The sequence below is a fragment of the Hesperophylax consimilis genome, chromosome 24 (assembly GCF_061612785.1).
Source record: "Hesperophylax consimilis isolate HC1 chromosome 24, BYU_Hcon_1.0, whole genome shotgun sequence".
Taxonomy (NCBI): domain Eukaryota; kingdom Metazoa; phylum Arthropoda; class Insecta; order Trichoptera; family Limnephilidae; genus Hesperophylax; species Hesperophylax consimilis.
The window spans coordinates 28,970,212-28,987,227 of NC_142859.1; the positions used below are offsets into that span (position 1 = coordinate 28,970,212).

Below are 17,016 nucleotides of genomic sequence, written 5' to 3' on the forward strand. Positions count from 1 at the left end.
GTTTGAAGAAGAGTAATTTTTTCTCTTGTAAATTTCATTAAAATTAAAAGATTAATTTTCATTGGTTTATTTGTAGCCTTCAATCGAATCGGTATTATCGAATGCACTTCTAGGGATTACCTGATCAGTGAGCTAAAAGTATTTTTATAAGGTACTAGTTCAAAGTGCTAATATTTTTTACGGAATCAATACACTCAGCTAACGTGAACCCATTTTATTAATTTAGTTATCCGACAGATTTGAAGGCAATCTGTCCGGAGTCCGCAGTCGTGTTGTGTTTCTCTGAAAAATCTTTTATTTTTATTTTGTAGTTTAACCATTCCAATTTAAAAGGTTAGTAATTTATTGTGTATTTTTTATACTTCTTGGTTAATATACTTTACACTTTATTCATTATTAACATTTGAAATAAATAACCATTTACAGTGGAATTATTTTTTTATGGAATTTTGTAGACAAGCAGTGGGAAGTGTAGTTATTAATAAATAGAAATTTATAACGCGGGGTCAGACGTTTTAATTTTAGTTGATCAATTCGACACTTGAAAGCATCGTGAACCTTTTATTAACAAAGTTGAACAAGTTTTTAGTAAATATTGACGTTCAATAAAGTTGATCAACTAAAATTGACACGTCTGAACACAAACAATATGAATAATATATGGTTTTGTATGTATAAAAACACAATTCTTTCATACGAAATTTTGCATACGAATACGATATTGCATCGGTGATTTAATTAAACTTGGCATTTATTATATAAGGGTATTATCGCATTCCCTTTTGTGGATGAATTGAGTTTATATACGGACAAAACTATTTACTCATATTCACATTGCGTATTTATTATACACATTACTTATTTAAAATAAATAATTAAATTAAAGCCATCTATGAAAATGTAGATTATAACGAACGTCGCGTTTAACCTTAATGCGTATATTGTGCACTTTTTTGTTGTATTTTAAAACCTTTAATTTATTTAATAACCTACCGTACTTACTTGCCTATTTTTGTGTTTTCGCTTGATTAGTTGAATTTTTACAATTTGTGTGTTTTTAAACTTGATTAATTTAATATTAACGTAATTAATTTGTTTTTACTTGATTAATTTAATACTAACTTAATTTAGTGAGTTTTTACATTGTTTTTATCGGATATTTATGACCGAGCATTGAAGTTATAGCAATCCGCGGCAATCCGGTTATCGTGAGTGGTTTATTGGGCTTAATTGGTGTATTTATGGCTTAATTTATGTACATACACGTCAACGTACAAATTACAAATGCCGGTTATTTCGTTGTCACGGACACGGGTGTATTTTTAAAACGAAACTTCTTGAAATAGATAGAATACTGATGTCTTATGCTCGTAAAGTGACTGATAACAGCTATTTTGATAAAATAATTCAGTTTAAGGCATAAATGCTACTTTTTTTCAATACAATATTCACTTATGTCAAAGTTAGTGTCAAGTGTCAAATTCTAACAAGTGTTTTAACCTATATGCATAATATATTATAAATCTGGTTTAACCTTAAAATCGGTTATAATATATTAAAGTTTCTAATTAATTATAAATCAGTGAAATCCAATCCAACGCAAGTTTCAAGAAGTCTGACATTCCAGTTTTTTCCTGTCAAAACAAATAAAAGGTAGATTTTATAATCTTACCGCTAGAGTTCCGTTATAATTTCTCTTTCTTTTGCATACGGCATTTATGAGAAAGAGGGAGAGGTTACAAAGGAACTATCAGCGGAATGTCTTAAAAAACTAGTTAATTTTGGAAAGACTTCATGAATTTTTATGTACTTATAATACTTGTAAATTATGATTATCTAATTATTTCCCTAACCGCCGCACTTTTAGGCACAGATAGATAGACACAGAGAAGAAACGACTATTTATATGCCCAAAATAGTTTATTAGTTTCTTATTTTGGGTTAATTAAATAAGTTATACGTATTTAGATTGAAACGAAACTTTCGCTAAATAAAAAGTCCAAAATGGCGGTAAAGGATCGTTTTATGATGTAAATTTTGAACTGTGATTGAATAAAAATGGTAATTATAATACATCTTTTACCATCTATTCTGACCTAAATCGTGGTGTCTTGTAGTAATAAGTTGAAACGAAGTGTAATTTCCATAATATCTGCCTATTAAAATTGTGACCATTAGGGAAATATTTAGGTACCTATAATTTTTATAAGAATATTAGAAAGCGATTCTCATTTTATGATAAAACTGGCACCATATAAAACAGTTGTTTTGGGTTGAAGTTATTTAATAATTTGTTTTTTAATAAGTCCAGGGTTCAACGTCGTAACATGTTGGCAATTCATTTTTTGTAGGTACAAAGAAAGAATTATTTTTTGATTCTTTATTTTATTACAAGTAATGGGTTTTTGTTTTACAGAAGCTGTAATCATGGGCATTATATCAAGCTTTATATCCTGCGTAAGCTGCTTTATAAACATGCTGGTTAGTAGCATCATTCGTGAATCATTATTTCATCTGTGCGCTGTTTTGTTGAAGAGGCTTGCTTCGTGTATGTCAATGCTTCTCTCATCATCTTCTTCACTTTGTCGTATTTGCCACGTTTGGTGACTCAATAGGAGTTCACGGGGTGAGGTTTGTTCAGATCTTGACCATTTGCGGAAAAATATTTGCGGGTTCACCAAAGTACAAGTAAATTTAATAGACTAACTAACTAACTAACTAACCATCATGCCGTTTCACCGCAGGAGTAGGCAGAGAGGACGGACCGCCAAACAACTCGGTCTTGGCACACACTCCTTGCCTCATTCACATTCATACATACTCTTCTATTGTTCTGACTCTTGACATGGCCCGACTCAAGTATCTGATTCACTTGGTCGTGCCATGTCTTCCTCGGGCGTCCCCGACTTCTGCTACCATTCACATTTGCATCGTATATTTTCCTTACACTCCTTTCTTCGCTCATTCGCTCTACATGCCCAAACCATCTAAGCATCCCTTTCTTGATCTTACTCATTACGCTTACATCAGCCTTGCACTCTTTGCGGATCTCCACATTCCTCACACGATCAAACATGGTTTTACCACACATACGCCTCAGGGACCTCATTTCAACAGCATTCAATCTACTTTCATCCTTTATTTGCCAGTTCCATGCCTCACTTCCATACATCAGGGTAGGTACCAGCACTCCATTGTGGACTGCTAACTTCGCTTCTTTAGACAATTTTTTGTTAGCGCCAACTGCGTTCAGTCCTCCATTAATGGAGTTACCTGTATTTACTCTTCTTTCAATATCTCTGTCAGCCTTCCCATCTCTCGTAAACACGCTTCCTAAATACACAAACTCATCCACCTGCTCCAAGTATTCCTCATTCACAGCTATATTTCACACTGTTTTCGTACTCTCTCTTTCAAACACCATTACTTTAGACTTACTTACATTCATCATTAACTCATTCTTCATGCATACTTCGTTCATCCTAGACACGAGAGACTGCATTTAATAGTAGGTACATAAAGTATTATCAACGGAAGTTTCTAAGGTTTATAAATTATAAATTGCATATTCCTATACAAAACATAAATTACAATTACCTCTTGGATAAAATGTCTCTATTGAAACTTTCAGAAAGAAGAATAAGCACAGATTTAATACTGTTACAAAGAATACTACATTTTAAAATTGACTGTCCCGAATTACTTCAATGTATCAATATCCATGTTCCCAAAAAATCATGCCGACATTTCTTACCTTTTTACTTCAATAACACCAGGACACTAGCTTACCAAAATTCTCCGATTCCGAGACTTCACAATCTCGGAAACAAATATTCTGATCTGGGTGATATATTTCATTTGAAAACTAATCAGTATAAATGTTGTATATTCTATCACTTTTATTCTTCTACACACAAATAGACCTATGTACCCATATAACTTCTCCGCTTCTACTATTTTGTTTTGTTGAATCTTTTAAATTCAATTATATGCGTGAGGATTCATTTTTGCCATTATGTTTACATTCTCCTTTATTGTATTAATTTTTAAGTGTTTACTCTGATACAAAATGCTTGTATTTTTTTTTTTGAAGAAAAGCTCACTAGGACGTAGGACGTGTAATAAATAAATAAATAACTATTTATAAAGAATCTCTAAGTTATCCCTTTGTTTAGTGAAAACCTTTGTGACTCACTTGTTGAATTTTAGCCAATGAACAAAATGCACAATTATAATTTTGCTCAAAATTATCCAGATTTCTTACCTTTATCCAAAAAACTCCCTTTATCCCTTTGAAATTCAAAACAGGCAGTCTATCGTATCTGCCTACCCCTGCGGTGAAATTGCCTGACGGTTAGTTAGTTCACTATGAACATTTGGCATGTATTATAAATAGTATCATCTGCTACGAGGACCTTGAATGACATTACATTATGAACTGTTTACAATATTGAAAGAATTTGCATAATTTTTGATAGCCACCTCTTTGAGTACTGATTTGTTTTGAATAATTTTGGCCTTGATACTGTGGCAATATGGTACCTACCAAAAATTGCAATCCTGTCTTCATCTGCTAAACATGAGTTACTTCTTGTTATTGAGTCTTTAATTAATGCTGCTGTTAAATTACAATATGTTATTCAAGACTTAGGAATAGTCATACTATAAACCTACATATCAAATCAAGATGTGACCAATATTCAGAATAACAAGAGACAATTTATGAATGTGAATGAAGCAATTAGTGTATGCCGAGACATAGTTGTGTGGCAGGCTATCCTATGCGTGATGCATGCAATGTTTTTCCATGAATCTAGTAGGTAAAGTATATAATATCTTAATATATAAAAAATTCAACCTTCGTATGTTTACGCTGGCAAATCTTGAAAAGTAGTCAACCAATAATGCTGAAATTTTCAAAGTTCGTTCTTATTAGTACCGGGAGTGTTTAAAGAGTCATTTAGTCATTTGAATGGTAGAAGTCGGGGACACCCGAGGAATACTTAACGCAATATCTCTTCACTGGAATGACATACAAAGTTGATGTAATGTAATGTAGTTTTTTTAACAGTAACATTGTGGTATACAGTAGTGAATGGTGAAAGAAGTCGGAGACGCCGGAGAAAGACATTAGCAATAGCTTAGCATTGCGGGGTTCACTAGTACAAAATAAAAATACAGTTTAAGAAATAGTTAAATTGGTAGGTAAGTAAAATTTAACTAACTAACTAACCAACCACCACGCCGCCACAGGGGTAGGCAGGGTAGAGGACGGACCGCCAAACAACTCGGTCTTGACAAAACTCCTTGCCTCATTCACATTCATACATCGTCTCACACATACTCTTCTATTATTCTTGACTCTTGACATGGCCCGACTCAAGTATCTGATTCACTTGATCGTGCCATGTCTTCCTCGGGAATCCCCGACTTCTGCTACCATTCGAATTTGCCTCATATAAAGTAAAATATATATACAAATCATAATTTTTTTTCACGTGTATGGCACATATGATACAGAAAGAAAAAACACGCTGTGTTGTGGGCACTTAAGTTTTGTTTTGGGAAGCCTAAAATCTCGGCAACTTCTCGTAGAATAATTAGTTCATTACATAATTTTAGTTTAAAAATTATTAGAAACATTTTATTTTTGAGTTGTGGATCATTTTAACGTATTATGTTTAGTCGTCATCATATTTATATTTTGTAACATCATTTTAACTCTAGTAAAAATATTGCATATTACAATTTTTCATAGCCTGTAGTTTATTATCAGTGTGATTGCTAGTTAGTTAATATTACTAGCTGACGTTTACCCCGCGTTGCTCGAGGTTGTAAATGATTTGGAGTAAAGTTTCGAGGTTTTGAATTCTTTGATAAACATCGTCTTTTCTATACTTTCTATATAAACATATGCATGTATTATACATGTATAAACTTCTGGAAGAAATTCTCTAAATTATAATTAAAACCCTATCAAGATCCGTTGCATAGTTTGGAAGAACTAAGCGTACAAACAAACAGACGCAGATAGCAACTTTATTTTATACTATTTAGAGATTAGAGATAAATTAATCTTTAAGTACATATTACGTGTTTAAAGATTAACTTCGGAAACATTGAATATTATGTCAGTCGTTGGAACACTCCTATCATAAAAAAAACATGTTATGTCACTAAAATGTTATCTTTAAATCCCAAAAATATCATTAGTTAGATAATTTGACCAAACGTTTTTACTTCAAAAATGTTACAGTTTTAATAATAGCATCTACAGCGGACACCAACCATTTTTAAGGCAAGGGCCGTATTGCAAAATCTATGATCAATCAATGATCTAAGTCAAATTGAAAATGCAGCACAGCTCTCCTAACATAAAAACATTTTTCTATTAACTTCCGTGTGTTGATTTGTAATATTTGCTGAATGCCTTGTAATGAATATTGGCTCCCGTTAGCCTTGAATGTTAGATTTTCAATTAAATCTTTTTATTGAACAGAACAATTGTGAATTTAACTAGTCTTATATAATATTTAGGGCAGCCAACTGGCCTTGGAAATGTCTTCCCTCTGAAATTGTGGCTTATTTCCTGAAAAACCTATAAAGACACTGTTGAACTATTATTTAATGATATGTGTTGAATGTTCCAGATGGTGACCGGCACCAAGGTGATTGGCTATGGCAGCATCATGGCCACCGTGTGGCTGGGCTTCAAGATGCACGGCATGTTCAAGGTGCCCCCGCTACCCATTGTGCCCCGCGACCACTACTGGGGCCCCGGTAAAGCCCCCGCCTCCGAAGACACCAGCATCAGGCCTTTCAAGATCCAATTCACCCCCGACGTAAGTATCTGCTATGTAATATTAAACTGACTTATCATCGTTGCCAATACATGGCGACCTAGCATGGCCATTAGATAACGAACCTGAGGATAAACTAGGCCGTCAATTATTGTGATTTATTTTTGGGGTACCATGCCGTGTTTTGCTACCTCCTTCGTTTCGGATAGCGTTACAGTGCCCATCATCAGGGCAGATGTGTAATCGACACTGATAGTGGTTACTGTAACATTGTGCGAAACATTGTCTAAAGAAGGAGGTAGCGCTATATGGCATAATACCCCAAAACTAATAAAAGAGGTGGGAATGCTGTCTTTCTTCTACTGGTACTTCAGTGAAAGATGCTCTGAGGAACTAGCGTCATTGATCCCTTCGGCACTGGTGCATATTCAGAAAACACAACACAACAGACGATTTGCCGGCCTCTGTTTTTACTCCATCCTACAACATAGGTTTCTTCAAGACCCATGTTCACTCCTTCCTCTCAAGTAGACCCTCCACACAGCATCCCTAAAGATGACATAGGCATAATTTGATTGAAAAGCCTCGATTATTAATCTAATAATTCTAGCCTAACCTAACCTAACTTACCTGTCTCTACACAAACGTAAAGCATCATGCTAAACAATCGTTTATAATTGAAGTGACCCATTGAAGGATAACCTTCTTGTAATACCTACTTGTAGACAGATAAGAAACAAATATTTAGTAATTTAGTTCCACTGTGGTCCGTCCCGTCCCATTATAATATTATATCTAGAAATAAATAACAGTACTGAATTTTCACTAAACAATATGACGGCCTACGTTAAATAAGGCTCTCGAACAGCAAGCTTAAGGTTGCGGGTTCAAATCCCGGCGTGTGCAAATAAATTTTATTTGATTATTTCGGTTATTTCACATATATAAAATAATATATAGTAAATTTGTTGCACGTTCCAGAGTGGAAGATACTATATCAGTATCGCCCTGGTGTAAGACCACCATTCAGAATTGAAACGTTGCTTGAAATGGCTTTCGCCGTGTTTGGTGGCTAGATCTGAATAGGCAGGTACTTCCCCACCTTCCTCTGCCTCATCTCCTTCCCCTCCTCACAACATTCAGAGGATTCAATATAACAATGCACTTTAGTACCCATAAGGTAGTTTGGACTCTGCAATGTATTTGAGCGCAAACTGATTTAAATTATTTTGTTATAAATGTCCTTATTATGCAGATGTCTTGTTGATCAGAAAAATATTTTGTGCTGTTTTTCCAAGTATGTTGAACTTCAATCTCATAATAAAGTTTTGATATTTGCTGCCAAACCATAAATTTTTATTTACTTATTAATTCATCTTTATTTAATACAGTACTACATAGATGATTTACTGTGCCTATGTCTCTAAAAAATCCTGTTTTGAGATCAGGTGTAGTTTACAACATTATATAGGGTTCTCCAATAAGAGGTGTTATTTTGAATAGCCCACTATTTCGGTAGATGTTATTTTTGAAGCTGTCATTTTTTGACATTTGACAAGTAAAAACTACGCCATTAATAAAAATGTAACGATACACGCTTCAACAACGCATTGAAATTATTAAAATTCACTTGAGTGAATCAAATGCAAATCATCTTAAGTGATGAGGCCCATTTCCACCTCGGTGGCTTCGTCAACAAGCAAAATTGTCGCATCTGGGGCTCGGAAAACCAAGAGTTATTGTTGAAAAGCCTCTTTATCCTCAACGTGTGACTGTTTGGTGCGGTTTATGGTCCGGCGGAGTCATTGGACCTTACTTTTTCTAAAATGAGGCTGGAGCAACAGTTACGGTGAATGGATTGCTCTATCGAGAATGATTAATTATTTTTTATGGCCGGAATTGGATGGTATTGATCTGGACAGCGTTTACTTTCAACAAGACGGCGCTACGTGCCACACAAGCAACCAAACCATTGATCTTACGATTGAATATCAAAATAACACCTCTTATTGGAAAACCCTGTATTATACAAGATATCACATCACAGTTAACAATAGTAATACTTATAAGGGTGCCAACATATGTATACGCATAAAAATGTTTTTTTCGCTATTTATTCACCATATTGCTCGCTATACAATACCATATGGACCTGTCACACCTGACAGATGATGTGTTATAAGAGTGGGCGTGACGATGATGATATGCCATGATCTGCTAGCCAGGCGATATTTGAAAAAGACCAGTTCAATTTAGGGAGCTGTCAAGGTGACAGATCTTGTAAAAATAAATGATTCTACCGCGGCAGCTGCGCAATTGGTCTGGCCCCCTCTCCTGCCCTAGGAAGAAGAAGATTTTAACTTAGTATGACACCTCAACATATAATCCGTATAGGCTACACCAAAATAAGCATTGATGTCTTAGGCTTAAGGAGGTTTAAAAAATATATTTATTTGTGATGTTTGATTTGTCTTATGTTTGATCCATCTGATGGTGATCGAAGACCCGGTCTCCAATTTATATTTGTGTTCTGTCTCATTGCCAGTCGAAGTGCATTCTATAGCTTTGTGTTCTGTCTAATGGCCAGTGGAAGTGCATTGTATAGCTTTGTGTTCTACCTAATGGCCGGTGGAAGCGCATTGTATAGCTTTGTGTTCTACCTAATGGCCAGTGGAAGTGCATTGTATAGCTTTGTGTTCTACCTAATGGCCAGTGGAAGTGGATTGTATAGCTTTGTGTTCTACCTAATGGCCAGTGGAAGTGGATTGTATAGCTTTGTGTTCTGTCTAATGGCCGGTGGAAGCGCATTGTATAGCTTTGTCTTCTACCTAATGGCCAGTGGAAGTGCATTGTATAGCTTTGTGTTCTGTCTAATGGCCGGTGGAAGCGCATTGTATAGCTTTGTGTTCTACCTAATGGCCAGTGGAAGTGCATTGTATAGCTTTGTGTTCTACCTAATGGCCAGTGGAAGTGCATTGTATAGCTTTGTGTTCTACCTAATGGCCAGTGGAAGTGCATTGTATAGCTTTGTGTTCTGTCTAATGGCCGGTGGAAGCGCATTGTATAGCTTTGTGTTCTACCTAATGGCCAGTGGAAGTGGATTGTATAGCTTTGTGTTCTACCTAATGGCCAGTGGAAGTGGATTGTATAGCTTTAATGCAAAGTATCTAAAATTACTTTGGCCAAATGTTGTCTTAGCAAATAATAATATTTTAAAAGTTTGCTGAACATAATGAGTTATGATGCTGAAAAAATAAGGGAATGATGAAGGTTAAATAATAACTGGCTACTCAGATCTGTTGCCACTATTTAGTGTAGACAATTTTACAAATGTGTTGTAATTTACTCACCTCACTCATTTTTGCTTCGCTATGCAACCCGATTTGTAGACGTTTCGGTTAAAAATGAACATTCCGAGTCTGCGCAGTCTAACAACGGACATCACTTTAGCAAACTTTACTTTACTGCACAGAATTTGGTTATTTCAACGTACGACTGATGTCATAGTTTATTTAAAGCAACCAACTCTCCTGGTGCCAAAAAGATGGTCACATGGTTTGCGTCCAGCTCGCTGAAATGACCCAGATTTTACATTAGGGCCAGTCTACTCTTTTGTTATGTCTAGGTTGCGCTGTTCCACAGAATTTCAAATTGACATCAAATGGCTAAAAGGACTGTTTTTTTGACATTTGAAAGGTCTCCGTTAAGTGCCAATTCTATGTTAATTTGAGCTTTACAACAAATTGTGATCAGCAAAAAATGCTTGTCAGCTTATCGAAAATTGATTGAAGCTGAAACTGACAAAACATACTCGGTGTTTAATGGGTCCTTTCAAATGTCAAATAAAACCAAATTGAACTGAAGATTTGATGACAATGTTACAATAATTGAAATTCTTTGAAACACCACAACATTACTTACCTCCTTTTGACACAAGTTTTGCTTAGTGATAAGGTCTGTTTTATAAATCTTGGGGTTTATAACAAACAAATAAAATTTTGAACTAACAACCGATTTCTCTCTATTATTCCAGATGGTTTCCGATTTAAAAGAACGACTCAACAAAACGAGGTACACCGCTCCCTTGGAACACGTTGGCTTCGAATACGGCTTCAACCACGACGCGCTGAAGGCGGTAGTCGACTTCTGGCAGAACAAATACGACTTTGAAAGTCGCGAGGAATACATGAACCAGTTCCCTCACTTCAAAACTGTCATCCAGGGTCTGGATATGCACTTCATTCACATCAAGCCCAATGTGCCTAAAGGCGTGAAAGTGTTGCCGCTGTTGATATGTCATGGATGGCCCGGGTCTATAAGGGAGTTTTATAAGCTTATCCCGCTGCTGACAACACCGCAGAAAGATTCAGAATTTGTATTTGAATTGGTGGTGCCCAGTCTGCCAGGGTTTGGATTTTCTCAGGTACCGAACCTATCTCTAAATAGTTTAAAACAAAGTCGCTATCCGTGTCTGGCTGTTGCGGCTGTGCGCTTAGTTCTTATAAACTACGCAACGGATTTTGATAGGGTTTTCACATAAGTTTATATACATAAAATGTGCATATTATATTTATAGAAAGAGAAAATCAATATTTTGTAATCAAGTGTATACAAATCCAGTACTATAACTTTTTCACAGATAAAATTAATATCTTTGCAAGTGACAATACGATAAGCTGGAATATAAGATGCATCATTTCTTTGCCAAGCGAATAAAATAAATTGTAGTATGCTAGGAGCATTTTTTAAAGTTCAAAATAACATAAAATAATGTGTGGTGAGTTCCTAGCAAATCTGTATTCCAAGGATTAATATATATTTTTCTTTTATTTTTCCAGGGAGCCTCCAAGACAGGTCTAGGAGCCGCACAAGTGGGTGCTGTGATGGCTAATCTAATGGAACGTCTCGGCCACAAGCAGTACTACGTCCAGGGGGGCGACTGGGGCTCTATCATCACCAGCGCCATGGCCACTCTGTATCCTGACACAGTGTTGGGCTACCACACCAACTTCCCGATGGTCAGCTCCATGAAGACCAACATCCGAACAGTCGTCGGGAGTCTGTGGCCCTCCATGTTTGTGAACAGCGAGTTCATTCATAAGGTGTATCCGTTGAAGAAGAGGTTGGGAGAGATGCTGAAGGAGACGGGATACTTTCATATTCAAGCCACGAAGCCTGATACCGTCGGTGAGATGTGGTTTATTTTTATTAAAGCGTTTTAATTTTAATTGAAGCACTCCATAATGATATGGATTAGAATTGACACAAACCATGCATACTTAGGTTTGTGTTTATTGGCGAATATGTACTTACTTCCGACAGTGATATCCTTAGAAACCATCACTGCGATACAGCTTTTTTACTTATTATCTTTCGAGTGTGCGGGTTAGTTTCTGGTCATTCGACATTAAGAGCGTTGGAAGAGTTAGAAGTCAATTTGGACTGAAGCGGTAAAAAAGGGGAACCAATTTTTTTGCAATTTTTAGATGAGACTAGTTAGTCTAGTTAACTAACTAACCATCACGCCGTTTCCCCGTAGAGGTAGGCAGAGAGGACGGACCGCCAAACAACTCGGTCTTGGCACACACTTCTCGCCTCATTCACATTCATACGTCGTCTCATAGAATAATACGACATTTAGATGAGACACTTGAAAATTTTAAAAAATCTTTCCATTTACATGGGATACTCGACAAATCAGTTCCAACATTTTCCCAAACTTTTGAAAGTGACAAACTAATTTTTTGTTTTTTTTTTTTTTATATATATTAACTCCACACAGGAGGCCCTGAAGAAAATAATTTCCCTCAGGGCCTATGTCATCTTTGGGGATGCTGTGTGGAGGGTCTTTTTGTGGAGAGGAAGGAGTGAACATGGGTCTTGAAGAGTCCCATGTTGTAGGAGGGAGGAAACACAGAGGCCGGCAGTTCGTTCCACAGCCGAGCTGTTGAACTTAAGAACGAATCGTAGAAGCGACCCGTTCTCATGTGACAAATGTCAACCATGTACAAATGTTGGGCGCGCGTTTGGCGTGTATCCCGACTACGCACCGGTGCTGAAGGGATCAATGACGCTAGTTCCTCAGAGCATCTTCCATTGTAATACCGTTAAAAATATTATATTATAGGTAGGTAGAGGTACCTTATTGAATTCTCCAAACAAACACTTTCATTTTTGAAAATTAAACTTATAATCTAAGCAATAGTTCTGGAGTTCATTGAACCGGAATTATAAAAATTAGAATTTTTAATATTAAAAATGTACTTTTTTCAGTTTCAATGGAAATCAATTTTTTCATCAAAACATACTATAGGGTACGTCCTCACCTTCGTAATAATAGCCCAAATTAACGATGCCATAATCCCACTATCTCCGGGCAGTATTCACATTGCACTTTTTAACTTTATTTTCATCTTCAGGTCTAGGAATCGGAGACTCTCCGGCCGGCCTGGCCGCCTACATCCTGGAGAAGTTCTCTACCGCCACAGACCCCGCCTTCAGGAAGCTGGACGACGGAGGCCTGACCAAGAAGTTCACCTACACTGACCTCATTGACAACCTCATGGTCTACTGGGTGTCCAACTCTGCCACCACCGCTGTAAGGATTTACGCAGAGTCCTTCTGCAAGGCTGCTTTCGCTTTGAAGATTGACTCGTAAGTGATTGATATAACATACTAACATTTGCAGAGTCTTGATCACAAGATTGATAGATTGATGATTGATTCACCTCTCAGGCCTCTGGCATATTCTGTCAGAAGTCGGAGAATTTGCGTGTACATATTTCCTCTTTACAATTTTTTTTTTTTTTTTTTTGTAATTATTTTTTATTTTTAATAATATGTTTACATGGTACATAATTCATTTTACATCTTGGGTTTCTTTACTACTCTTCCATTGAAAGCATTTGCTTGTGTATGGAAGGAGAGTGTACATAAATGTTGTTGTTAGTTAGTACTTAAATAATTCATTGTACATAAATGTATGTTTGCTGTAATAAATAAAATACAAATAAATGTAAATATTTATGAAAATATCCAAAAACTAAAATGTGTTTTTAAAAGATAGTGGAATAACCTTTCAAATTTTATTTTTAGAAATAAACATACCATTTTTGGAATATTAAAATTTTTAACGCAAACATAAAACTTTAAAAAATGGCTCACCTTACGTTTTTTCTTCTAAACACTAAAACTATTGATAATGAATAAAAATCACACATTTTATAGACAAATGTATTGTAAACATTATTGTCACATCTCTTTTTTATTGTTTAGTACAATGCAGTATGTGGAATCATTTTAAAGGGCAAATTTGGCTTTGAAGATTGATTTCTAAGTGATTATATACTTTTCAAGAGTCTTAAGCACAAGCGCTTTTACGTTGATGATTGATTCGTAACAGAGAGAAAAAAAAACTTGTCAGCGGCAGAACCATAAGTAATTGATATAAATATATGTTCACAAGTTACTTAATTATTTATTTAGAAGCCCATTGGGCTATTGCGTACATTAACCAAAACATGTTTTAAACAATAGAACTGCATAAATCTGAAAAACAACAAGTCAAGTTAAAAATAAATAATAAGATAGTACACACTAAATTTGGTTAGCACCAATACTTATAAATATAGTAATAAGACATTTATAATTTTCTAAATTATTCAATTCCTTTTTATTTGATCAAATTTTTTTGACATTTCAGAATTCCAACAACTGTCCCAACAGCGGCGGCTAAATTCCCCAACGAGATCTCATACATGACCGACGCCCAGCTCATGGACAAGTACCCCAACTTGCTGCAGAGCACCGAGATGCCCCGGGGCGGGCACTTTGCCGCTTTCGAGGAGCCAGAGCTCCTGTCGCAAGACATCATCTCCGCCGTGAAGAAGTTTCAAGAATACCACAAGAATAAGAAATAAGCAACTGTGATGTTTTAATCCTATCAATAATAAGGACGGGTTGTTTCGGAGAATTTGAACAATTCTTCAAATTTCAAAGTGATTTTTCAAGTTCTGTGAAAGATTTTTTCAAGTTCTGTTATTATTTCAGTTTTGTCAAGCAACTAGCCTATAATGATATAATAACAGAACTTGAATAGGACTTGCACAGAACCCGTAAATGAACGTTGAAATTTGATGAATTGTTCAAATTCTCCGAAACAACCCGTCCTAAGAATTATAAAATCTGTTATATGTTATAATACATTAAAATTAATACATAAATATTTTAGTATATCACAAGATGTAAACTATTAAAGTAAGAAGTTTAAAGTCTATCGCAAGATGTATTATACTCATGTCAGAAGTTTAAAATATTTTGCAAGATGTGAACTATTCAAGTAAGAAGTTAAAAGTCTGTCACAGTTTATCGCAATATAAACTGATAGGTAAGAAGCTTAATAAAGGCTGTACCAGATTAGAAATAAACAGTGCATTTGGGAGATTTTAACCTTTCCTTATCTGTGGTGTGTATTTACTACACATTGCTTCTTGTAACTTTAATAACTCTATAAATATAATAAATTCTGGGTTCAGATTTTAGGTATTCCTCCGTTATACATTTATGCACTGAATTAAAAAATAATATATTACATAGTTTTCAAATTCAATTAAAAATCAATTTGTTAAAAATCGGGAACAAATACACCAATACAATCAACCGTGTGATACTAATACGCGAAGAGTGTGCGAGGAAATGACACGCTATTGATGTCCCGCTTTAATTCGCTATGCGGGAACATGAGACATCCACACTTCTGCAGTTGTAGTTTTTGATTTAGACCATCGATACTTACGACCGCACAGCTGTGTTTGTGCCAGTCGCCAGCCGCTAGCCAGTTGGCCGCGAACCGTCGTTAGATATGGACCCCTCGCACGTTTCTTTAGCATCTGCCGATGGTTTTTTCATGTTTTCAGCAATTAAATTACAATTATTATCACTTTTGATATAAAATATAATAAACATAATCGATTAGCTATGAATATTCATATTTTTCTGATATTAAATCACTTATTTTGAGATGTGTATTGACTACACAGCACCGCAACGCGTATATTTTTTTAGCACAGTAAGGGAAAGGTTAAACCTACTCATAACATAAGAATATTAAAGTCTGTTATCCACTCAAACGATCGCGCGTCAAAAAACTTTTTTCTCCGATTGCTCGCGGTTTTTTGGCGACGAATTTGAATATTTTCCGCCAACATTAAAAAAATCAAACCTCCGAATTTTAATACGGAGACATAAAACTGATTGTAGTGCTATACAGCCAATGAATTCACCTATATTTTTATAATTATTCTATATTTTTAGAATTGATAGATAAATTATTAAAAAATCTTAAACTTTATGAATGCGCGAAATTAGCGTTTTTGTGATTTGAAATTGCCGCCAGTGGCAGTTTTAAATATCTTTATAGAATATTTTCTACGTTTTTATGTTCTCTATGGCCTGTTTGATAACCACAGATGCAAGAATATAATGGGAAAATAATTTTTTGTACGTTATGCTCTCTTCAAAAGTTTGGTTAGAAAATAATTTTTTAAAATTTGAGTGCGTGACGTGTCAAAATTGAAATCACTGTATTATACTATATAATAAATTTACCACAAAAACTGGTATTACGTTAGGAAGATACATTAACTGTCTACAATTATTAATAAGCATAGTCGCCGTGTTGGCTTTATTTTATTCATTTGATGAATTATACAGAGAGCCTATTTCACGATGTCAAAATCATGGTGCTACTTTTTAAATAATTGTAAATTAGAACTGGAGATTTGTAACCATGTTTTTATATAACGTGCAAAACGAGGAAATAAGGCTTAAAATGAGATATACATCATAGATATAAACATTGCCAATATTTCAGGGGGATACTTTGAAAGTTGATGAAATTCACCAATATTTGACGAAAAATCACTACTGACAGCTACCTTAAGGTCAATCTACATAGGGTATATCGGAATATGTAAAATGATGATAAATTTGTATATATATATCAAACCTTTGTATGACCGTAGAATGGCAAATAAAATCATAGTGATAATTTTATATCTAAACGCAAAGGTATCGAAAAAAAATGGATGAGGGGAAAATAATTGATGGAACCAATAATTGATTTATTTATTAAGCCCTAATATCCTTTTAAATCAATATTACAGTTGTATGGTTACAATGAAAGAGCAGTATTTTGATTTAAACATTGTTTACACAC

General features: G+C 35.1%; 1 protein-coding gene across 5 annotated transcripts; it reads left to right on the plus strand.

The window, feature by feature from the left end:
• The first annotated feature begins 202 nt into the window (after positions 1–202).
• LOC149412169 (juvenile hormone epoxide hydrolase 2-like) lies at positions 203–16,044 on the plus strand. Of its 5 annotated transcripts, XM_089646478.1 has the most exons (8): positions 203–333; positions 2,417–2,481; positions 6,651–6,842; positions 10,834–11,223; positions 11,639–11,987; positions 13,220–13,454; positions 14,503–14,749; positions 14,970–16,043. In XM_089646478.1, exons 2-7 carry the CDS (start codon positions 2,428–2,430, stop codon positions 14,717–14,719), a joined length of 1,437 nt encoding a protein of 478 aa, XP_089502604.1. In that variant the 5' UTR covers positions 203–333; positions 2,417–2,427; the 3' UTR covers positions 14,720–14,749; positions 14,970–16,043. The 5 variants fall into 5 exon arrangements, with proteins under 5 accessions (XP_089502604.1, XP_089502603.1, XP_089502606.1 ...); XM_089646477.1 differs by having other exon boundaries at positions 14,503–16,044; XM_089646479.1 differs by lacking the exon at positions 203–333 and adding an exon at positions 1,252–1,653 and having other exon boundaries at positions 14,503–16,044.
• Positions 16,045–17,016: the final 972 nt, after the last annotated feature.